This window comes from Malaclemys terrapin, chromosome 2, assembly GCF_027887155.1.
Source record: "Malaclemys terrapin pileata isolate rMalTer1 chromosome 2, rMalTer1.hap1, whole genome shotgun sequence".
In the NCBI taxonomy this organism is placed as follows: Eukaryota; Metazoa; Chordata; order Testudines; family Emydidae; genus Malaclemys; species Malaclemys terrapin.
Genome location: NC_071506.1, coordinates 214,004,513 through 214,028,916, shown reverse-complemented (window position 1 = coordinate 214,028,916; position 24,404 = coordinate 214,004,513). Strand labels below are relative to the sequence as shown.

At 40.7% G+C, this 24,404-nt stretch overlaps 1 protein-coding gene across 6 annotated transcripts in view; it reads left to right on the top strand.

The window, feature by feature from the left end:
• Window positions 1-24,404, top strand: part of RBMS3 (RNA binding motif single stranded interacting protein 3) — a 908,048-nt gene that overhangs the window by 817,041 nt on the left and 66,603 nt on the right. For all 6 annotated transcript variants that reach the window (XM_054019902.1, XM_054019901.1, XM_054019900.1 and 3 more), the window contains 3 exons: window positions 7,180-7,226; window positions 15,453-15,549; window positions 17,466-17,516. In XM_054019902.1, the coding sequence (XP_053875877.1) occupies window positions 7,180-7,226; window positions 15,453-15,549; window positions 17,466-17,516 (195 nt within the window). The remainder of the gene's footprint in view (window positions 1-7,179; window positions 7,227-15,452; window positions 15,550-17,465; window positions 17,517-24,404) is intronic.

Genomic DNA, 24,404 nt, shown 5'->3' with positions numbered 1-24,404 from the left:
CTGCCGTAGAGCAGCTGCCCTCTGGAGAACCCAGTGGATCCACGCCAATAGGAGAGATGGTGGGGTGGAGAGTGAAGGATCCAGATCTGGTGAGGCACAGGGCATCTGGGTATCTATAAAATATATATTTATATAGATAGACATAGATACACACACACACTCAAACCAGTAGCCTCTGGTGTGTGTGTGTGTGTGTGTGTGTGTGTGTAGATATAGATAGATGTAGATGTCACCATAGATTTGCACATGCAGAGATAGATCTATATAGTAGAGGGAGGCAGTTTGTAACTGAAAATTCAGTCTCGGAGGTAACAATATGAGGGTATAGCTTTTTATAGAAACTGTTGCCCAAACATTTGGGGTCATGGTGGATAATCGGCTGAAAATGAGAACCCAGTATGATACTGTGGCCAAAAAAAGCTAGCACGATCCTGGGATGCATAAACAGGGGAATCTCTAGTAGGAGTGCCTCTATACACCTCTACCTCGATAGAAGGCTGTCCTTGGGAGCCAAAAAATCTTACCGCGTTACAGGTGAAACCGCGTTATTTTGAACTTGCTTTGATCCACCAGAGTGCGCAGCCCCCCCCCCTCTCCCCAGAGCACTGCTTTACCGCGTTATATCCGAATTCGTGTTATATCGGGTCACGTTATATCGAGGTAGCGATGTATTTGGAACTGGTGCGAATACTGCTGGAATACTGGGTTCAGTTCTGGTGCCCACCACTCAAAAAGTATGTTGATTAATTGGAGAGGGTTTGGAGAAGAACCATAAGAATGACTGAAGGATTAGAAAACATGCCTTATAGTCACAGACTCAAGGAGCTCAGTCTACATATCTGAACAAGGAGGATGTTAAGGTGTGACCTGATTACAGTCTGTAAGTATCTCCATGGAGAACAAACATTTAATAATGGGTTCTTCAGTCTAGCAGAGAAAGGCACAACATGATTCAATGACTGGAAGCTGAAGCTAGACAAATAAGACTGGAAATAAGGTGTACATTTTTAACTGTGACAGTAATTAACCACTAAACAGTTCACCAAGGGTTGTGGTGGATTCTCCATCACTGAACATTTTTAAATTAAGATTGGATGTTTCCCTAAAAAATTATGTTCTGGGAATTATTTGGGGGGAGTTATACAGACTGGATGATCACAATGGTCCCTTCTGGCCTTGAAATCTACAAATGTAGGATGTTTCACAGAATTTAATGGCTAGACCTTACCATGCATTGGTCTTTATTTGTGTTTGTGTAAGGAAAATATTGTTCAGAATATAGCCCTTGCTGTTAAAGTTCAGAAACAGTCTACAGAGAAAAAATAAACCTGGCTTATTTCACAGGTTTTGAGATGTGTGGTTTTTTGACTAATCATTCCACAACATAATCATTTCTTCGTGTGATTCACAAATTACAATTTACATACACAATGCAAATGAGGGTCTTTTTAATGAGGGAAACTTACTCATTTATGTTTAAATCATAACAAAGAGAAAAAAAGCTGAGCACAATTTTTTTGCCAGTGGAATTAAGCAAAGAAAAATGTTGAATGAGGGTTTTCAAGTTTCTTCCTTTCTAAACCAACCCTTGCCCTCGAGGGACATGCCAAATTTTCTATTATTTCCTGTGTGTTTTTCAAGGAAGGATTTTAAGTTTGACGAAAGATGCAGAGTGAGTAGTTTCATTAGAATCTCTTCATCTTCTGGGGTCAGTAATTAGAAAACTATATTATCAAAATATTGAAAATATCATTCTTTTGAAAGCTTGCAAAATTGCAAATATCTATTTCCTTGAATGCCTTTGAAGCTTCACAATTCATTGTAGTTAAAATGAGAGTGAAGTTAGTGAAAATTAGAGTGTATTTTTTTCATGATTAATGTCCATGGATCAAAACTAGTTAGTTTTCATAGAGCTGGTTTTCCTTGTGCCTTTAATAGTCACTGATCTAAACTTTTCAAATGATCCTTTGACAGCTATATATGTAGTAGAGCGAATATTTATTTAGGGAATAGCTAGTTATCAACCACACAAAAAAAGTAAAAATGAACTGAAGATTTAAAAAATGATTTGTGGGAGGGAGTGTGGGCTGTGGGCTCCGGGAGGGAGTTTGGATGTGGGACGGAGTGCGGGCTCCATGATAGGGCTCAAGGCTGAGGCAGGGGGTTGGTGTGTGGGAGGGAGTGTGGGGTGCAGGCTCCGGGAGGGAGTTTGGGTGCAGAAGGGGGTTCCGACCTGGGGCAAGAGGTTCGGGTATGGGTGGGGATGCGGAGTCTGGAAGGGAGTTAGGGTGCAGGAGGGGGTTCCAAAGTGGGGCAGGGGCTTTGGGGTGTGGGCTATGGCCAGGCGGCACTTACCTCAGACAGCTCCCGGTCTGCGGCGCAGCTGGGCTATGGTAGGTTCCCTGGCTCCATGCTGCTCCTGGAAGCAGCCAGTATGTCCGGCCCCTAGGCGGAGGGACCAAGGGGCTCTGCATGCTGCCCACACCCAGAAAGCACCACCCCCGCAGCTCCCTTTGGCTGTGGTTCCCAGACAATGGGAGCTGCGGAGCTGGTGCTGGGGGTGGGGGCAGCATGCGGAGCTTCCCAGATCGCCTCTGCGCTTAGGGGTTGGACATGCCGGCTGCTTCTGGGGAGCTGCGCAGAGCCAGGGCAGGCAGGGAGCCTGCTTTAGCCCCGCTGCGCTGCCGACCGGACATTTAACAGCCCGGTCAGCAGTGCTGACCGGAGCTGCTAGGGTCCCTTTTTGACCGGGCATTCAAGTCGAAAACTGGATGCCTGGCCACCCTAATAGACTAGTCATCTGCAACATTCCTAGACATAGTGAATTCTTAGATTGTTTTTGTTGTTGTTTTTTTCCTTCTAAATGTCAAGTCTTGTCTTCTCTGTTTCAATGGAGGTCTTCACTGGAAGAGCCAGCAATATGGGTTAGCCCTGAAGGGCAGAGGAGGGGATGTTGAATCTTTAACATAATGGCTTTTCTTCCAACTGTTCATGAGGCATTTGAATTCAAAAGTTGTTAAGGAAAACAAACAAACAGAGATTTAAAGAGACTAAATAAAAAATCATTTCCCCATCAGTGAATCTGCTTTCACTTCTGTGAGTTTGTGATATCCTAAGCCTACTTATTCTCTAGTCACCTAGGAAGTTGTTTGTTTATAATAATTGCCAATGCTACCCTTTGATTTTAATTTAATTTTTGAACTGGTTAGATATTGAAATTCTGGGGTACCCAAAAGTACCCAGTCACCAAAAAGATTAGTAAACAGCAAAGTATGGTCCTACCATCAGGCCTATCTGGTGTTGAAAATCTGTGGTCCAAATATTCAGTAACCAAAAAACTACCTGATAAATAACTGTTTGGAGTTTCAGCTAGTATTTCATCATTAGTACCACTACTAATAGAATGAAGGAGACACTGTCCCCTCACTGCAACATAAGTAATAGTGATGGATGAAAAAATTTGGAAGACAGTATTCACTTGAAACAGCTGAGGAACTGGAAAACATTGAGGCATGAATTATGTGGCCTTCATCTCTTTGTTCTCAAGAACATCCTTCCAGCAATGTGCATCGTCACTGGATGGAAGTCTGATGCTATCCCTCATATAATTTATCTGGTGTTTTCAATATTCTGGTTATTGTATTATGGAGAAAACAATGGATGGTTTTCACATAGGCTATAGTTACTCATCAGTTTCTAGCCCTGATGAGTCATGAAACTTCAGACTGTAAACCTGTCAATGGTGCAGGATGAATATTGGCTCTCTGGAGCCTCAGGCCAGTGCAATTTTGTAGGGAAGAATTACACAATTTGCTGGGAAAGAAGTAAACAATTTTCTATTTTGCAGCTGTTTGAAATGTCAGCTCTTTGAAACTGTTCAGAGGTGCGGAATGTTAGAGATACTGTGTTAGGTGTACTACTAGGCAAAATATATCACTGCAACATGTATTTTTCTAGTCTGTCTCTCTAATATTAAGCTTTCACTTAATGGCAAGTGTAATAGTAAAATGTATAGTTTTCACCATTAAAATGTTTGGGTCATATGTTGATCCCCCTTCCTGCACAAGTATGCCCTGTACTATTCAGTCTGGAGTAAGGGTATCATAATGTGGCATTTTATGTTTTTGCTTTTGAAGCAGATAATGTTCACAGTAATCCTTATCTGTAGTACACATCAAAGCTAGGAATGTGTTGGTAACATATATGCAAGGGAGAGTATGTGTGTGTGTGGTGGGGCGGGTGGATGGGTGGGTAGATAGATAGATCGACTGATCCATAAAGTTATGCCAGTTTGCACCCACTGAAGATCTGACCCATAAAAATGTGTTTAAATATCTATGGGGAAAATACCTGTAACTATATAATAAATGTACTTTTGCCAGCCTCAGGTGAACTCTGTTTGCCAGTCAATCGCTACTGAAACTGTTTTTAACATCGCTAACTTCCGAGAAGCTGGCAAACAGGTTTTTCTTTATATTTATTCATTTTTATATTTCCTCCTTTTTTCACCCATACTGGAATTTTATCTCCAAATTGCATTGATCCAGGGTGTTGGAGGTACAATTTCTGATCCAAAAACAGTTTTAAGGTGGTATATGTCATGACCATTAAATCTAACAACCCCTGCCTTACCCTTTGGGATCCCTCCTTTCCAAGGGTTTATAGCATTTGTTCGCAGGCTTGAGCAGGGGTGGCACGGAATATTAAAGTTTTAAAACACCATGATTTATAGAAAACCTCTTAAGTTATTTTTAGAGGGTTAAAAATGTGTTAGAACTATTTTTTCTGTCCCTCCAGGGCTTGTACATGCTAATTAAGTTGTCTTTACTAGTAGTGGGATATTAAAAAGTAGCACCAATAACAAATTTTATAACTGTAAAAAAAGTTTCTAAAATGTATCAGAGGCAAAATATATTTGGTATACAAATGTTATTGGCAGTGTCCTGGGAAAAACTTTCCAGAACCGGGTAATGTGACTATTCTAAACAATACCATTCACAGAGAAAGCAGAAAGGAATGGAATGGTGTAAAGGAATGGAGAAGCAATGAGTGAGTTAAGCGGATCATGCTGAACATATGACGAAACATCTGTTATGTCTCTACCATCATATATTTTGTTAAGGTTTACATATTTAGGGATTCCAAATAATGATTATTTTATATTCCAGACAGACAGATGGACATGCACGCGCGCGCACACACACACACACACACACACACACACACAGTTTTTGCTGGTAGTAGTACTTAGAGTTAAGGTTGTTAATAGTTGCTGCTATTTCAGATGCTCACAATTTTCTAGGCTATTTCCATTTTTATGCTGAATTTTTCAGTTTTAGGACTCAACCGAACTATGGGTTTTTTTTAAAATTAAGTTTGCAGAACTGTTCTTCCGCCATTTTTTGCTATGACTCAAGTGAAAAAAAATAAACATCACACTTATTTAAAAATATTAGCCACATATTCATGGGCTTAGTCTCCTGGGACAGCTTCCACATAACGTTGTATATATCTCATTGAAACAGCGACGTTTTCAACTAACAAGACAAAACCAAAACTTGCCCCAACGTCAGGGACTGATTATAACCCTGAGTGAAGAAAAACCCGTTCCAGATTGCGCAGTGCCATGTTAGCGGAACAGTATGATGCTCTGAATTCAAAGTTTTTCTTTTAAAATAAATGCTTTTTTGTTTCTGAAAACACAGTCGGTCACATTGTAGACCGAGGTGCTGCTGCTGTGTTAACTCACCCTTTCAGAAAACAGTCTCCAATCAAACATTCTGTGCCCTGTTGTCACCACAGTCCTGCATGGATCATCCCCTGTCTCTACAGAAGCAGGACCAGGCTCAGGCTCATTAAGCCTGTGCATCATCCCCCTTTCCTGATCCCTGTGGAGAGCCATCGGGGATGGGGCAGGCGTTCAGTTAGTAACAGTGCTTGTTACTTGTACATATTTAGATAGATAAGACCTGGCAATGCCTTTTGCCCTCTCAGCAATGTGGAACCTGCAGTACAGTTATTACAGAAAAAGCTTATCCCCACTTTTCCATAGAGATCTTCCATACCCTGGAATCCTTGTAAAGAAGGTCTGCTGGGCAGCTAAGCCTGAGGAGCATCTACCTCCTCCCTCTTCCATGTCAGATCCTCACATCTCGTGGCAGGACTTTAAAAACACGCACACTTTTTAAAAATAAATTTCCTCTGTTTAAAGAAAAAAATCCCAGTGAATGTAGCAGTCATGAGAGGCGGTGGGTTGTCAGCTCTGGAGATTTAAGTGGTGGCATGACACAGTGAGGAGCTTGTGCTTCCCAAACTGTCCTGCCAGTCTGCCTCAACCCTGAACAAAAATACCACCTGGAGGAGTGACGGGGGTAGTTCATTCTCCATCTCTAGTCCATCCCTGGCTTTTCTGACACGTTTGCTAATGGTGATATGGACAGTTGTTAACTAGAAGCTGCTTTGACATTGCCAGCTCATTCCACACAGGTCACCATCTGATCCTGTAGTAATTACCGTCTGGCTTTGTCCCAGTGACTGATAGCGGAAAGGCAGTGTGTAGCACTTTAACAGATTCTTTAGACAGCCATTCCCTAAAATATTTTATAAAGTAATCCGCACATTTTTTTTGATTGTGCTTTTCTGCTTGACTGCAGAGATTCAATGTTACTTGTCCCAGACAACAAACTACAACTGCTGCTGACTGTACAGAGAAATCATAGAGTGATCTGGTCATAGAAGGTGTGATCTTTGAAAGAAAATGTAGCTGTTCCTAAGCTTAACTCTTTCATACCCAGTCTGAATCTATTTATGAACTACCTGCCTCACTGGGCGGTAGCAGAACTTGGCCCTCAGTTATACCAGTATAAATGTGGAGTATGTCCATTGATCACAGTGGAGTTATTGATTTATACTGGTGTAATTAAGAGTACAGTTTGGCCTAGAATGGTGTAGGGAGAGGATAGCAAAAATACTAGCCCAACCAATAGGCTGGGGAAATCCCTGTCAAGGAAGGTAACCAGGATTTCCAAGCTACTGTGAGAAATTTTAGCTTGCTTTGTGAACCTAAGTCCATGTACCTCAAAATTGAATGCATGTTAAATGGAATTCTAAAAGACTGTTTAATGCCATTTTGTCTACAGCTAGAGTAAAAATCTGTTTTTTCCCCCTAACTATGTGCAGGCTGGCATGGCTTTGACCTATGATCCAACAGCTGCTATACAGAATGGGTAAGTAACATATGCTTTTCAATTCCTTTTTTAAATTATTTGCAGGGCTCTCTTTCCAGTTTCGATTCCTGCAGTGAAACTCATTCAGAAGCAAATTCATCCAATAATCATTGTATATGCTCTGTCAATGTGCACTGGCAAGTACATTCCATATTTTTCATTTTTGTTTTTATTCTCTGTTGTGTGTAATATCAACTCAAACAAGAAGTTTCTTTTCCTAATAGTTTCCATCTCCATTTGGCAAACACTGTTTTTTCCCCATTATTGCCTTCATTTTAGTTAAAATAATTATTGAGAATGCCAGCATGGCTTGTGTAATAAGATTGTTACTTAATCTGAGTTCCTTCTGCTAGCTGGATGGCTGTCACAGCATTGCCTGAACAAAAAGGCTGAAGACAAAGCCTTAGATTAATTTTTGAGCAAAAGAGATTCAGGCTAGACTTATAAACTATGCTGATCTTCATCTTTCACCCACAACTTCCTGAGACAAATAATTGAAGGTGCAATTTTTGAAATGTTCCTGCATACTTCAATCATTAACTATCTGACTACCTGATTACACCTGCCATTATTTGTTGGGCTTAAAATTTCCAGCCAGATGATGATGGTTTTAAAATAGGATGTGTTTTGGGTCTAAAATATTTCGCAGTGCCTGTTTAACCAAAGGGATGTTGATTGTAATAATTGCTTTCTACATTATCATCAGTTAAAAGTGTGGGAAATTGATGAGTCTTGGTAGACCTCACTAAATTCCATACAAGCACTTTAGTGACTATCATCTTGGATCTCCTGCCCATGAAGGGAAAAAGATATAAAACATTAGAAACTCTTGTTTTGTTTTTCAGTATCTCTTAGAGCATAGTTTAAATGTTTAAAAACAAACATTCCAAGTATTTGAAAACAAATGAATTATAATAATTAATACTTTTCAACTTCACTCGACTTTACAAATGACATCCCTCTGAGGTAGATTTTCATTTTGGGGATGAAGATGATAAGGCAGAGCAATAAAGTGACTTACCCAAGACCCCAAAGGGAGTTTTGTCAGAACCCTGATTTGAATTCTGGTGTTCTTTAGTTCTGGTCCTGTGTGGAAATCTCTTTCTTTCTTGAACAAATCCATTTCTTTCCCGAACTGGGCTCTGTAGTCCTGTGCACTTTTAAGCTGGTAGCACCCTGTTGGCCATGTTTGAAATGAAATCGTCAAAGTTCATAGTCCAGCAGTGTATCATCAAAACAATTAGTTTTTAATTAAAAATAATTCCTATGTATCAGTGACATGAACATAATGGGAATTGTAATTTCAATGACTCAAAGTGACTAACATATTTAATTCTGTGATGATCTGTAAAATTCAGTCTTGTTATAGTGAAAGTTATTTCAAATCCACACATTATTTCTATCACAGAGGACCCAATACCATTCAGGCATTTGGATTGCTCAGTTGCTTGAAGACTGTTGCTTTTTTTTTTTTTTTTTTGGGGTGGGGGGAATGTGTTCTGCAATTTTTCTATTTTTAAAATGTTTTTATTTGAAAAATATAAAATAAATAACAATATAGGGCTTCTTTATCATATATTAACGATTGACTCCTGCTCTTGACCTTTCTTTTTTTCTAGAGGGTCATTACATTTTCAATTTGATTAACATAAAAAGGTCTAACTCAAAATGCTCACATGGCAATATTCTGATTGAGTGAAATGTCATCAGAAGCACTTATTAATATGTAGAAAACCATAGTTGACCCACAGTGCATTATATTGTAGGCATTCCATCTTTGGTTACTGGACACATCATAAAAATAAGAGGTCTCTACTGTCACCTTAATAACATCACTACCCCTTGATTCAATGATTTCTTTTTAACTCCCCCACAATTCATCTGTTAGTCTCTGTACATCATATGGATGCAATTCTGTATCATTTTTCGCATGCATACTTGCATATTTGATGGTATGTATTTTGTTGCATTGCTGTCATGGGTAAGTGCAATGAAAAACTAGCTAATGGGATTTGTGCCTGCTTAAGTGTGGGAGCACCTTGATGTTTGGCTGGCAAAGTGAACAAATATGATTCAATATGTTCAGGTATGATGGACTGTATCACACACTGTATTTTAGCACAATTTTTCTGGTAGTGAGTATCCTTGTTGTGTAATTCTTTAGCAATAATGGGAGATGAGCAGCTAAAGTCTGAACATCAATTTGAGAATATACTCCTGTACTTGCAAAAGCAAGACATTATACCTGTGCTTGTAGCAAGATTCGGCAGGCCTATTCATGGGACCCATGGAGCTCTGCACAAAGCTGGTAAAATCCAGCTGATTTATTTGAGAGGTGTGGCTTATTAACTCCACCTGGCTTACAACAGAGGTGGAGTGGCTTTCAAAGGAGAGGCAACAGGAGCATGAGGACAAGGGAGGGAAAACGTAGGGACAACCAAGCTCAAGGAGGAAGCCTAGGATGAGATTTGAGTTACTAATAAAACTAACCCCTAAGAAGGTTAACTATACCTGTTAGCAAGTCTTAACTCCACGCAGGATATGAGGAAGGTGGGAGTGGCTGTCTAGAGAGAGGCAGCTAGGACAGAGATGGCCCTGGAAAAGCTCATGGAAGAGCTGGAGTTTGTTATGGTATTGTTCATGAGGTCTCAACAGAGCCAAACCTTAAGGAAAGGGGTGAGTCTGGACACTAACTCAGGGTCTGTGTGTTCTCCTGATGACAAAAATGGGATTCAGTCCAATCACTAGTCCAATCACTGTGTACTGTCAGTTTTATTACTGTATGATTGTATATTTTCTTTTAAAGTCCATAGCAGAAGTAAAAAAAAAAAAAAAAAGAGAGAGATGTTTTCAACAACAACAAAACTAAATTGTGTCCCCAACAAAGTAATGGATCATTCTCTTTTGAGACTATTAAGTTATAGGGCTTGATTCTCCATTCCATTACACTGTTTTTATGCCAATGGAACTCCATTAAAATCAATGGAGTTACACCAGCATAAAACTGGTGTAATGGAGTGGAGACTCAGGCCCTTAGTGTACCATAACAATGCAATATGAACATCTGAAGTACCCGTCACAGCACACTGTGCTGCAGAAGCTCTATTCCTTGCTCAATCTCTCTCTGTCTTTTCTGTCTTGTAATCAGGCTTTCTTGAACTGCATTTATAAAGGCACTTGGATTTTATTTCAGGGAGCAAGTAGGTAGTGCTACCTTATCAGTGTTACAATTCATTATATTACTATTAGTTGTTTAATACACTTGTACAAGAGAATACAAAAGTCTTCTATTTGCATTGTAAACATATTCATTTAAAATGTTGCTGAGGTTTCAGTCCTGTTTTGAGTGTAAGATTGCAGCGTACTGTATCAGTTTAATATTGATAGCTGGGGGACTATATTATGGATTTGCAGAGCAACGGGCTCAATACTCAGAGGTGTTTTCCATCTCTGACAGCTGACTCTGTGGCTTATTGCAATGGAAACTTGCTGCTGTGATAATGCTTGGTAATACTCTTACATTATGTTAGCCCCAGGATACTATTCATGAATCTGACTTTTTCAGTACTGCCTATGGACATGAGGCATGAGCAAATGGTGTTTATTTCTGTGCAAATAAGGTTTTGCCATTGTGCATGTTCTATGCAAAAGGTTGCACATTCTCCGATAGGATAGTAACCATATTGACATTCTTAGCAGTGTTTTACAAAGAGTCGAATCTCCCAATCTAGCTTGCCTTTTTGATGAAGGAGTGAAATATGTGAACTATTAGACCACAAAAACTTTCCTCGGAGCACTGCCTGTCCTATATGCTAGATATCTGATATCCCCTTATCGTGAACACAGTTCTATTAAGGGGATTTGTAAATCTCTCCTTATAAACTTTTCCTATGGCAATGGGAGCTGTGTGAATGTATCCCAGAGCAGACTTTTACCTGTAACAAGGTGTGAATGTGTTTCTCTGTGTACATAATATCCACATACAAAAGATCCTTTTTTTTTTTTTTTTTGAATGAAAGAGCAGTCTCCACTTTGCAGGTGCAGTTTGCAACTGCAAAATTTGCACCTGCATTGTTGCACTTGCTTTTGAGCTGGAGATATGTGCACCTATAGCAACTTGATTGCAGGTGGAGGGGCAAGTAATTTTGATTTGCACCTGCAAATGATTTTGTGTGTGCAAATTGCACCTGCAGAAAGAGAGGCTAAGCCTCAGTCTTTGAGAATGCACATATATAGGTTGATTACCTCCAAATCTACAATTCTGGTAAAGTACTGTGCTTTCCAATGCCAATGAATTTGGGGAGCAAATTCAGTGGTGAGTCTTGAAGGGCCAAAAAGGAGTCAAAGCTGGTGTCACTTCTGCCAGTTCTGCCATCAGAGTAGGCTGCTCTTTACATTTCACTCCTACCCTTTCTTTGGGATCCACAGCATGTATGTTACACAAGTTTAGACTCCTTTACACATCAGTGAATGGGTGTAAGGGAATTTGGGTGGGATGTTTGTGAGGTGCCTCTGAGAGGCAGCACACTACTCACAGCACAGGGAAAGAGGTGTCTAAGGTGGCTTTAAATTACCTCCCAGTTCTGGGCTGCTGCAACAGGGAACTGTCTAATCTGTGGCACCCCAAGCCAACCTACCTTTGGGCAGGAATGCCATTGAGCATTGCCATTGTCCACTGTGCCCTCATGACCTCCAGCTTCTAGTTCTGCCCCCAGCATACCGTCTACACCTGGACTTGCAGAGGGGGCTTCTGAAGACATCCTGCAGCTGACTTGCTCAGGTCCTTCACTGAGGGAATTCTCCCCGAGAAGGATGAGGCTTTTCCAACCCTTTCTGCTGCAGAGTATGGCCCAGTGTCGTTAAAATTACAGTACAACACTTAGGCTTGTTTTTCCTATTAAGTTGTTTGTTCTGTCAGAATTCTCTCCTTTCTTTTCCGTGGTGCCCTGGTGTGGATGCGTTAGGAATGTCTCTGACTGCCCTGATAATTTGTTTTAAATGATACCTGTTTGAAAGCATTCCAGACCATGACAGATAAATGGCATTGGTAGGGGAGTTGAGAGGCATGTACTTTTCACATTACCCGAGTGTGTATTCCAAAAGCTTATATAATAGTCACATAGCTGCCGCTCTAAGCTAAAAATGAAATGGTTAGCTGTCTATAGAGTTATTGGCTTAAGCAGGGAATCAGCATTAGGGGATCAAATAGGACGTGGTTTCTCTCCTCAACTGTCTTCCACCTGATAGCTCTTACCTTGAGTGGCAGTATTTTAACTTCCTGGAGAGTGAAATAACATTCCATATTTGATGGATAGGATTAGAACAGTAAGAACCAAAATGCATTTTTTTCTCGAAAGGGTTCCCCCTTTACAGTATCTCTTTACTTATGAGGTTTATTTATATTTCTATTGTGCAGTTCCCCGTGGAGTTTCCTGTAAATTCTGTATATGGTCTACAGCTTGCCTTGGTACATTTGTTAAAAAATAGCATGGCCAAAATGAAATCTGATTAGCCATTGACTGGGAACAGATCACTTGTGGTCAGCAGAGCATTCTAACAGGACTAGGAAAAACATATGCGTTGTGCTAATGTCACAGGTAAATGTATTCAAAAAATTCTTTGGTTTTAAATAACAGCATCTGTTCAGTCCCTGCTGAACAAAAATGTAACAAAAAAGGCATCTATCTTTTCCTTCATTATCTCATGAATAGGATACATGCAAAATGTTATATGGAGACATTTTAAAAACAGCTGTCTGGGCAGCACTCTCCGGCAATATAGACATTCTTAAAAAATGGCAATTTATTCATATGTTTTTTTCCCAGAGTTCAGCCTGCTGCCCTTGCTAGTTTAAAATCTTAACCGTTTTCAGTATTTAAAATAATTTCTTTTCTCTTCTCCCTTGTTCTTTTTGGACATTTTCTTCCAATGTTCAAAGAAGGGAGCCTGCTTTTCCCAGCCTACCTGTTTCTCCTGACTCAGTGATTTATTTTACTCCTCATCCAGAATTTGCTACATTAAATAGACCGATTAGTATTAAATGCTGATTTGTCAAAGTGATCGTTAAGCAGTGTACTAGTAAAAAAAAAATAATGTTGTTTGTTGCATGGCTCTTGTGGAAGGCTACTGTTAATTTCCTTTCCTCAGTGTGGGGGAGATGTCATAGGAAGGGGAAGAATACATTCTAATTCACCCCTCTGCAGAAAGCGTCTCTGCAAAATCCTATGCACCACTTTTACCCAGTGCATGCCTCAAGTGATGTGCTTGACATAGAAATAACCTCTTATTTATTTTATTGTTTTTGAGATTTCCAGAGCTGTCTAGGGGAGTTAGAGACTAGACAAGGTGGGTGAGGTTAATATCTTTTATTGGACCAACTTCTGTTGGTGAGAGAGACACGCTTTCGAGCCATACAGAGCTCCTCAAGTCTGGGAAAGATACTCCGAGCATCCCAGCTAAATGCAAGGAAGAACAGATTGCTTAGCAAAAGTAGTTAAAGACAAAAGCAACCCGTCACATGTGGGTGAACGCTTTTCACAAAGCGATCACTCTATGTCTGACCTATCAGTCCTCATCCTCGAAGGAAACCTGCACAACACTTTCAAAAGACAAGCCTGGGAGTCAGAGACGACTCGTGCCTGCTGACAGTGGGGAGCACAGTGTAAAGGGGGGGGGGGGGGGGCATGTGACCGACCCATGCGTTGCCTCTGGGAGGAACCTTCCTGCCCTACCTCCCCGGGCAGGGCAGCCAATCCCATCGGCTCCTGGGGGGGTACACAGGAGCAGGGAGCATGTGCCTCGGGTGGGGACCGTGGCTGGCCCTGGCCTGAGGAGATCCACAGTGTCTCCCCAGAGCTCTGGCATCCTCACAGATACTTCTGCAGGGGTATCCTAACTCAGGCTGAGCAGAGGGACTCTGCTCCCAGCGCCTTCCCCAGCAACCCTGGTTGGGGGTAAAGGGGGCAGGATGGAGCCACTTCTCGCATCAGTTGAGGGTGGATGCTCAAGGTCACTGACTCTGTGCAGCGCAGCGGTTGTCTGCGAGAGAGGCCAGCTGGGGATGCAGTGGTCCCCTCCGCCCCTCCCCCGCTCCCTGCCTGGGCCAAGCTGCCGGGGACAGGGGACGAGCAAGCCAGAGCCCCTCAATCCTTGGCACATTTCTGGCTTGCTCCCCCGCCAGCAGGCTGAGCAGAGCAAGCCCTGCAAGGGAAGCTCGGCACTCACCGAAATCTGAGGGGGCGCTAGACCCCACATGCTCCCACCCACGTGTCACCTGTGCTGGGAACTTAAATTGATAACTCTGCTAGACACTAGAAATCATTTATTGAACAGAGGCACTGGATTTATGGCTTATTACAACAATGTGTAACCCACTAACCCTCTCATTTTGTCTATAACTGCAGAGGTGTTAACCAGCCACTTTACCTTGAATATGTGCTAATTACTTACACTGAACAATCTGTTCCACCTTGCATTTAGCTGTGATGCTAGGGGTACTTTTCCCAGGTCTGAAGAAGAGCTTTGTGTGGCTGGAAAGCTTGTCTCTCTCACTAACAAATGTTGGTCCAATAAAATATATCACCTCACCCAGCTTGTTTCTCTAATATCCTGGGACTGATACCGCTACAACTATACTGCATACAACCAGGGAAGTTAGACACATACCTTTGACTAATTTCAATGGAAGAGATGCATTTTCCTCTTCTAGATTGATATGAAAATCTTAACCAGTGTGTCCAGTAACTGCAGCTATCCCGTAATAAGCAAACTGAGGGAATATGCATAGAATATATTATTGTCAACACTGAACTATTCAGATCTGAGAGAAAATAGTTACCGTATGCATAAATGAGATCAATATCAGTATCTTTGATATGTCCAAGAAGTTTTCCTAGACTAGATTGTACTCTGGTAAATCAACCACCTTTGCATTTCAAATAGCTGCTTTCTCCATTTCTGAAGGAGAGTTTTCCAAAGTTCTATGCTTCTTAATGCTTTCTGTAGGTGTAGAAGAAAAAAGGATGTCTTATGCAAATGATCTTGATAGTGAAATTGAGGGGGAGGGAGAAAACCGACAAAATTCATAGTTCCACATCATCCTTTTTTTATTATTGTTTTGGAGAGAAAAAGATATAATTGTCTTTGCCCAGTGGTGGCAGTGGATCAGTTAAGTGGAGTCTGGCCATCAAGAGCCTCAAGAATCTTCCTTTTGTTTTCTGTTTGCAGATTTTATTCCTCACCGTACAGTATTGCAACAAACCGCATGATTCCACAGACATCTATCACGCCATTCATTGCTGCTTCCCCTGTCTCTACATATCAGGTATGTCAGATTTGCATGCATCTCAGAATGTACCCCCACTCGACAATTATGTTTTGGATGTGGACAAAGGCAAAACGTATACAGCAGAAAATTGTGTGTGCCTGCATGCTTTAATCACGCTTTAAACCAAGGCTTTTTTAGTAGCACTCAAGTTCTACTTAGTGTAGGGCAGGGGTCGGCAACCTCTGGCACAGGCCACTTCCCGCAGCCCCCATTGGCCTGGGAGCCACAATCGGCCGAACCTGCAGACGTGGCAGGTAAACAAACTGGCCCGGCTCGCCAAGGTGCTTACCTGAGGTTGCCGACCCCTGGTGTAGGGTATCAAGCATTTTCTGGATTCTTTACACTAAGTAATAAACGCCACCATGCTTTTGTCCTATTTCAATCAGTTTTTCAAGTGCTCAGCATTTTGCTTCATTTCCAGTTGACACTAGCAAAAGTTTGTCATGCTTAATGAGATGTTTGGTCATTATGGCTTCTTTCCATTGGCCAAATTTTAGAGAATGCACCTTTTTAGTCATTTAGTTTGTCTTCATCATGTTTTGACCTTTTGCTTTCAGCTATACTTCCCTCAATGACCTCCATTAACAACACACATTCCTCTTGAGTAGCACACTGCAAAGCAAGACATTGGGGGAACACAGTTTTTATAGATGTCTTCAGGCTCCCATCCATTGTGTATTTTGGAGTTTCTGTTCTCACCAACTCCTCCCAGTCTTCCCAAAATGGTTTTAATGTCCAGGTCTCCTTTTTCTATATCACGTTTCCATTGTGAAATCCTTGTTGTGGCAGGATGGCTTTTCTGAGGTGATGTCAAAACATTGCTGCATAGATTTATTTGCAGGTGATATTTTTGGAGTGGAACACCTCCAATATATAGCTAATCATTATTGATTTGAGGTGCAAAAGTACTGAGTTTTTCCCACATTATAGTGAGGAACACTTTTGTCAAGCCATCAAAGTTGAAACCATGCACAAAACGTATCCCTAAAACTTACCAAGATAGATAATTTTCATTGTTATCTGGGGTTGTTTTCTTTAAATATTTATGGTTGAATTTAATGGTCATGAAAGTGGGAAACTTATGGCACTTACTTTAACCAGGTACAGTGCAAGTGTTATGTGCTCTTTCCCATACCAGTCAGTTCCAACCTGTAGCCTCGCTGCTTTTCCAGTCCTGGTGCCTGCTTCAGAAAATTCCACCAGACTTGCAAAACTACATTTGGGGTTTTTGTTGTTGTTGTTAAGTTTTTTTTAATATGAAGAAAATGTCTGCGGGATACTACTGCTACATTGAGATACCAACATTATTTTAGTTTGTATAGGAAGGGAGATTGAAAATCAGATCTCCAGAGGTAAAATTAATTAAACCTCACTCTACTCCACAACTCGGAATTCTTAAGCTTGAAGTGTATTTAAAATTTTTCACCAAGATAACTTCCAAATGGCAGCACAAAGGGTAACAATTTCAAAATCTCTTAAATGGCCTAGCATCCCTTTCCCAAGCTTTGAATGAGACTTTTAAAATTACTTTCTGAGGTACATAAGTCACTTTTGAAATGAGGACTTAAACACGATGGCACTAAAGAGCTTTTGAAAATTTTACTTAAAGTTTGAGCCAACTGTACCATCTATTGGATAACACACTTCATTGGATAAAACAGGGGAGCATAGACAGTGTGCTGTCTTTCAGACTCCTGAACATGGCGGAAACATTACTGAATGGGATCTGAAAGTTTCTATGCCAATAAGATTACAAGACATAAATTAATTTTGTCTCCCTGTAGGTTCTTCCTGAAATTAGCTCACTATTAGTTGTTATTGTGACAAGTGAAAAGGATGCTTGCAACTGAATTCACTGTGAAAAATCTCTATTTAAAACTGTTTTGTGCTAATGAAACTTGTTTGATATGCAGGTCCAGAGTACTTCGTGGATGCCTCATCCGCCATACGTTATGCAACCAACAGTAAGTGGATATTTCCTCACATCCAACTAAACCTGTATTTAGCAGATTCCTATCTCTGCTGGGCAGCACTAGATCATTGGAAAAGTTATAAGAGCGATCAGCTGCCTCATTAGATGGGAATCTTTTGTCATGTATGTCAGGAACTCGCTTCTTTAAGGAATAATATGTGTATTCAGTATAAAGAGGAAGATGGGATCATATATTGTCTAGTTTTGTTGATTATATTAAGGGAATAAAAAACCCTTGAGTGTAACCTCTGAATCATTACTTTACGGACTGTGAAATAACTGCAGTCTTGGATATTTTGAGTTGCTTGGATGAACACATCTGCTGCCCTTCCCCTATATGTTTATCCATTCAAAAAATCCTTTCTAACTGACATATATACTTGAAAGGATCCTCACTGCATCACTAACGTATTCCAAACACTGCAAGAGGTAAAGCACAGCTGTCTTAGATTCTCTGCAGAATTTGGGTCTACTCTCTGACTTGATCAGTCAACTCGTATTTTTTCTGTCTTGGAAAGTTTGCTTCATCAAATACAGTAAAGCACTCAAAACAGCACTCAAATACATGTAGCATCATTCATTAAAAATAAGTAGTACTGCAAGTTTAGTTTCGCTCACAAAGTACTTTTGACAGTGTTGTTTAAATGCCAGCGAAGTATTAGACGGATTCAACACACTGAATACATTTGTACAGATTGTCTGAATTGTGGAGTGCTTTGTTTGTGTGAGGGTTTACGCCCCTCCTTACAGGGCAGCACGGCCTAGTGGCCAGAGTCCATAGGATCAACCCTTGTCGCAGGGTAGCACAGCCTAGTGACCAAAGTCCATATAAGTGCCCCTGGTTGCAGGGCAGCGCGGCCTAGTGACCAAAGTCCATATAAGCACCCCTGGTTGCGGGGCAGCGCAGCCTAATGGCCAGAGTCCATATAAGCGCCCCTGGTTGCAGGGCCGTAGGACCTTACTACTGGCTCAGCGAGGGGTCCTACCGAAACACGCTGAGGCTCACCGGGGTCAAGGTACTAGTCCATCACCTCCCCTGGGTCACTCCCTACCGGCTGGGGAGTTGGGGTCTCCCACGGATCCCAGGGTTCTCTGTGAGTCTCCAGATCCGTCGCCGCCTCTGGTTCCTCCCACCGTAGGGCTTCGTGCCAGCCTATAAAAGCCTCTGTTCCTGGCAGCTTCAAGAGCGTCGGCTGGTCCTCTGCAGGAGCTTCCCAGTTAGGTCCTTCCCCTGTGGCCGCCAGCCCCAACTGAGCTGAGTTCCCTCCTTTTATACTCAGTGAGCATCTGGAGCATGCCCAATATGAATGGGGCGGGACTTCCTCTGTCAGAGCTACTGGTCGGACGTCGCTGGGGCCAGTGCGGGGCGGGGCTGCCCCGTCACAGTTTGTTTGTTTGTTTGTGTTGTATTTGGCCAACTTATCGGATATGGAGTGACGTGAAACTGTTGCTTATTCACATTCAAATATTTATTCCACATCAACACATTTTGAGTAATTGATTTAGCATGAGGAGGGCAAATGTAACGTGAAAATGCAGAGCATCAGATTTTTTCAATATCTGTGTTTTCCCACTTGTGCAAGTATTTTGACATTATAATAATAATAATAGTTTAATTTATGTCGTGCCTATCTGCTGAAGTATGATATCTTGGGAGTGAATTTCTCTATCCATGAAATTTGGGTAGCTGCTTTCACTAGCTAGAGTTAGGCATAGAGTAGTATAGATATAATTATCTTACCTGTGGACCAAAATCCTGATTTGAAACACCCTTGCTCATTCACCATTATTGCTCTCCTGAGCAGAGTCTTACAGATTTTTCGAGCTGTGCAGTGGTCTGATCATGTGATCAAATGCCTATTCAACGCTCAATTGAAACAACCAAGTTTATTTCACTTGCTTCCAAATCTAGATGCAAATCCATGTCTCCTTGGGGAAAGAGAGCACATAAAGCTCCCTACAGCCAACAGTAGGGAGGCGTGTTCTAGTGCGAGTTTTTATAAGCACAATGAAATCTGTTCTCTAACTCTTCAGACATAACTGCAGAGCATAAGAAATGGTAGAATCCTGCACATTGGTGAAGACAAGTAACTGTTTTCTAACCTGTGAAAAACCAACAATCTCTGTAAAATACACAGGATTTACAGAGAAAATCCAAGCACTTCACTGCTCTGGTTTGAGATCCTTTGTTCCATATGACCACTTGGCTATTATTATAAAACACAGAAACTTCATTATGAAGCAGTTAGGGTTGCTTCACACAAAACATGCCTGACACACACCCACAGAAGGAAGGAAGTGAAAAATTAATCCACTTAACTACATACCATCTGCTCTACCGCACCTAACACACACACCTTAATATCACCACAACTACCATACACCATGGACCTTTACTCTGCCTTGTTTTTACTCTTCAGCACACACTCCTTTAGCAGATTATTTTTTCCCGACATTAGTAGTTGTAGGTGTTTGGTTGTGTTGGGAGAGGGTAGTTTTATAAACGGCTCTGTTCAGTAGAGTGATTAAAGAGGTAAAGGAAGGCTGGCATCCCAAGAGAGGCAGAGTTAAGTCTGTGGTACACTGTCTATCATGTAGGGTAGTTGTGGCCATAGTAAGGTGTGTGCTTGCGGGTAAAGGAGTAGAGGGTATGCAGGTAATTGACTTAACTTTTCATTTCCCATGACTAATGACTTCACACACTTTTTTTTTTTTTGTGCATACACTTCTTAGGTGTTTTTTTTTTTAAATGTTTAATCTGGGGCAGGCATTAGATAAGGGGGAGATAGACAAATTGGTCGAAGTGCAGGGGGATATCAGTCAACAATGAAATGTAGGACTGCCAAGGAAAAATTTCACCCAAATCCAATGGCTTAATTATTAAAAATTTATTATGAGAAACCAAACAAACACTACATAGACAATTCAAAGAGCATAAAGATTAACAGCCTCTAAAATGTCACACCAATTGGCAACCTACATTAACAACAAAAAAAAAAGGAATTTATGTCCTACTTTAAGCCCACCATAGTTGCAACTCTGACTATGGAGTGTCTGCCAGGCACCTCCAGAAAGTTAAAAACAACAAAATGGAGAACATCTGACTAAGTTAGGATTTCAAATTCTCCAGTGAGTTAGTGAAACTGGTGACTTTCCGATCCAATTAGCTATTTGTCTCTCCTTTTCGTTTAGTATGTGACTTTATCTAAAATGTCACTATTTTACTTGACAACATTTTACAAGATGACTGATTACAGTGTGTGTGTACTCCATGTGGCTGTATAATTTCACATTAGAAGCCAGTGCTGATAAAATTTTACATTCCCCTTGCTATAAAATTTAGGAACATTTTGTTAAGGCTGTATTATTCTTTGTGAGCAAACATAAACTCTTTTAAGGAGAGTAATGTTTGAGTCACTTCTAATGCTGATGGTTAATGCTTTTTGTTAATTATGAATATTCAGTAAATGATGTCACTGGGTGATTACTTTTTCATTCTCAGAAGAAAGTTCAGATTTAACATGCTATTTATATTCAAACACGATGTACTGCTCTTCATGATAGAAGAGCCAGGACTCTGTTGTAGTGAAGACAAAGGAGATTCTTTATTCGGGATGCTATACGCACACATGCAGACAATCCAGCTTTCTCCCAGGTTCTCAAGCTCACAAACTGAAGGAAACAGCTGTGCTGCACAGTGTAACAACCCAAAGAATATCTGGCTGCAACAGAGAGATCATGGAATGGATTGTTGACTACGTGCAATGCTGGCCAACTATTTATGTGGAAAAATGCCAGGAATATATTTCCAGTCATTACTGACCAAATAAGAGTAAAGGCTGACTTTACTTTGAAGGATAATGGGTAGAAATATTATTCTGGATGGTATACATAAATTCTATTAACTGTGTAGTTAGCTGCATGGAAATGAATATAAAATGGATGAAACCGCTTTTGTTGATTTAGAATAATTAGCACAAATAATATTCTCTTGCTGGCAAATTGAAGTCATGCCAAAGAAATACCCACATCTGTGTACCCCAAAAGCCACTTGAACTTGCAAACTGGAGATCTGCACGTGCTTAGGTACTTTAGAAAATGAGATTTGGGCTCCTGAATCAATTAGGTACCTTTAAAATGTTTACCCATAGGATCTTTTGACTCATGCACTTTTTAAATTTTTACCCTATGTAAATGTAATCTTCTCAATTAGATGGCTGAGCTGGCTGCACTATAGTCAACAAACAAACAAATCTCCAAATATTCAAGCTGTATTAGTTTGTCCCCTTTCCTGTAGGTCCTACGTTTACCAACTCTGGAGGAAAACAAGCTCTGATAGCATTGTGACAAGGTGATATTGGAGTTCTCTTGACACAACATTTAATTAATTCATCCCAGAAACTGAGTTCTGTTTGATCAACCACAAATTTCTTCTTAATCTGTTCACCCATCCCTGTCAGGAAAAATCATATACTCCATTGCTGCCTTGGAATAAGGGCTGAGGGAGAGAGGTGGCAGAGTCCAAATATGAATGAAAAGTGAGTTATCCTGTGGATTTAGAGACTTTGGCGTATTAGCATGTTTTTGTTGTATGATACCCTGCTATCCTTGAAAGCTCTCTGGTGGCTCATCGAAAACTTTGAAAAACATTCTATTTAAAGACAATACAGAGAGAGAGAGATATTATGTGTTTCTTTTAATTACCTAATTTTTATGATCAGAATATTTGTTTTTAAAAGTTCATGTATTCTTATTACTTGTTCTTCACTAAGGGCCCAATTTGTATGGAACCAGCATAAATACCATACACATACATTATCTGTGTATGCATCTGTTTTTGCATTCGAGACACCTCATGTGTGCATGGAAAGCTAATAATTAGGGCCAAGTCTGCTTTATAGATTCTATACAGTAGCTGCCGAGAGGATTGACCAATGGAAGCAAGCATCATACCGGGATGGGAGGAAAGCACAGCAGCACACAGGGTTTGTCTACTTTCCAGTCGGAGGTGCAATTGCAACTTGCGTAGGCATAACCATGCTAGCTTTAATCTAGCTAGTGCAGTTAAAATAGCAGTGAGGATGTGACAGCATGGGATAGCAATGCAAATATGTACACAGGGATCCAGGCAGCTTGTACAGCCTACAGTGAACCCTGTGATGCCATGTCTACACTGCTATACTAACTAGAGTATATCTAGTTCAGGTGTGTCTACCCACGCTGCAATCACACTTCCTGTTGCAGTAAGACATACACCCAAGGAAAGCCACTCATGTAGGATGGTTTCCATTCTGATGACGCATTTCCAGTAGACACCTTGGATATGTGAGTTTTGAAGGACTTGTCTCGTATCCAGCCACAAGCCCCCAATCCCTTCTGCCAAGAAAGGAGAGTATCCCAATACTCCATAAAGTAATCTTACTGATTTTTCAGTCCCTCTTGCCTTGTCCCATGGGAGAGGTAATCTGGCTTCCGTTTTTTAAACTCAGTCCTTACTCAGGCAAAACTCCCATTTCAACAAGAATTTATCCTGTGTAAAGACTTGAGGATTTTGTCTTTTGATTGCAATATATAAATATAGAGTAAAATATACACACTCTCCTGCAAAACAGATCATTTTTCATTTTCTCACTAGCAACTTTGTTGTTTTGGGTAATGCCCAAAATCCCACAGTAGTCTGGCAGTGTTTTGATTCCTACTTCTTTGAACAAAGAAAGTTTAGTTCCTTGTACATGCTCATTAATAGCTCAGAATAGAAAACTATATTTTCTTGACCTCACATTTGTTGCTCTTTTTAGTAAGTTGAACCAGGAGTCCATTGTGTGTTAGCATGTCTGAATGTAAAGAAAGAAAGTGTGTCCTCTGTAGGCCATTTGTGTTCGATGTATGTGATAGTTCAGCTACATGATAGGAAAAATAAACAGGAAACAATCCTTAGAAATTGAAATCTCCAGCTATTCTTTTAACGTTTAGTTGTGTTTTTGAACGTGAACTTACTTGAACTTAGAAGGCTAAGGAGGTTAGAGATTGAAATGACTAATCAGACACCAGTGCCAAAGCTCTACTGAACAGTTTTAATTCCAGTGTTTCCCGAGGCAGAAAATCAAGGACTGCCAATTCTATAACTCTGATAATCAAGGCAGTAATTGGCAACGTTCCTTTTGGGACTAGCATGGGGTCATGTCTCCCTGCCCCTCACCCAATACTGTGTCCATATATAGAAATTGTCTCCAGACTACCCGTGCATAACCACAAACTGAGCGTGCATTTACAGAATCTATCTAATCTCAGGTTTTAGTGCCAATCAACATGGTACTGAAGCTCAGAACAATGACTCCTATAGATAGGGTAAAGGTAGAAAAGCAAGACATTTCATCCAAGTCTATATCTCAAAAAGAGGACATGGGTGTAAGCAGTTCATCCATGTCACATATGAGGTGCAAGGGTGGGGGCTTGAATAATGTATCATTGATTAATCAACTCCTATCTGAAATAATATAAAACAAAATATAGCTGCAATAGTTTTTTGATGATGTCAGCCAAGCATCCCCTCTCGAATCCTTTTTGACAGTCTGCTAAAGCCCCCTTGTGTAACTGAATGTCTTTGTGACGTAAGCAAGATGTAAAAGCTTCTTCTGGAAACCTATGCACTGACATACAGTCAGTGAACAGAAGTGCCACATAGTGCTTCCCCAAGACAAAGCCTTGTGTTTTGCTATTTATTCTTATCCCTAAGAAGACTTAATTGCTTAGCTTAGCTTTTTTGACCTATTTTGTGATAAATTTAAATTAATGGGAAAATACAGATATGCATACAACATATATGTATATATGCATTTTTTGAGTTCAGATCTAGAAACTTGACTAGAAAAGATATTTG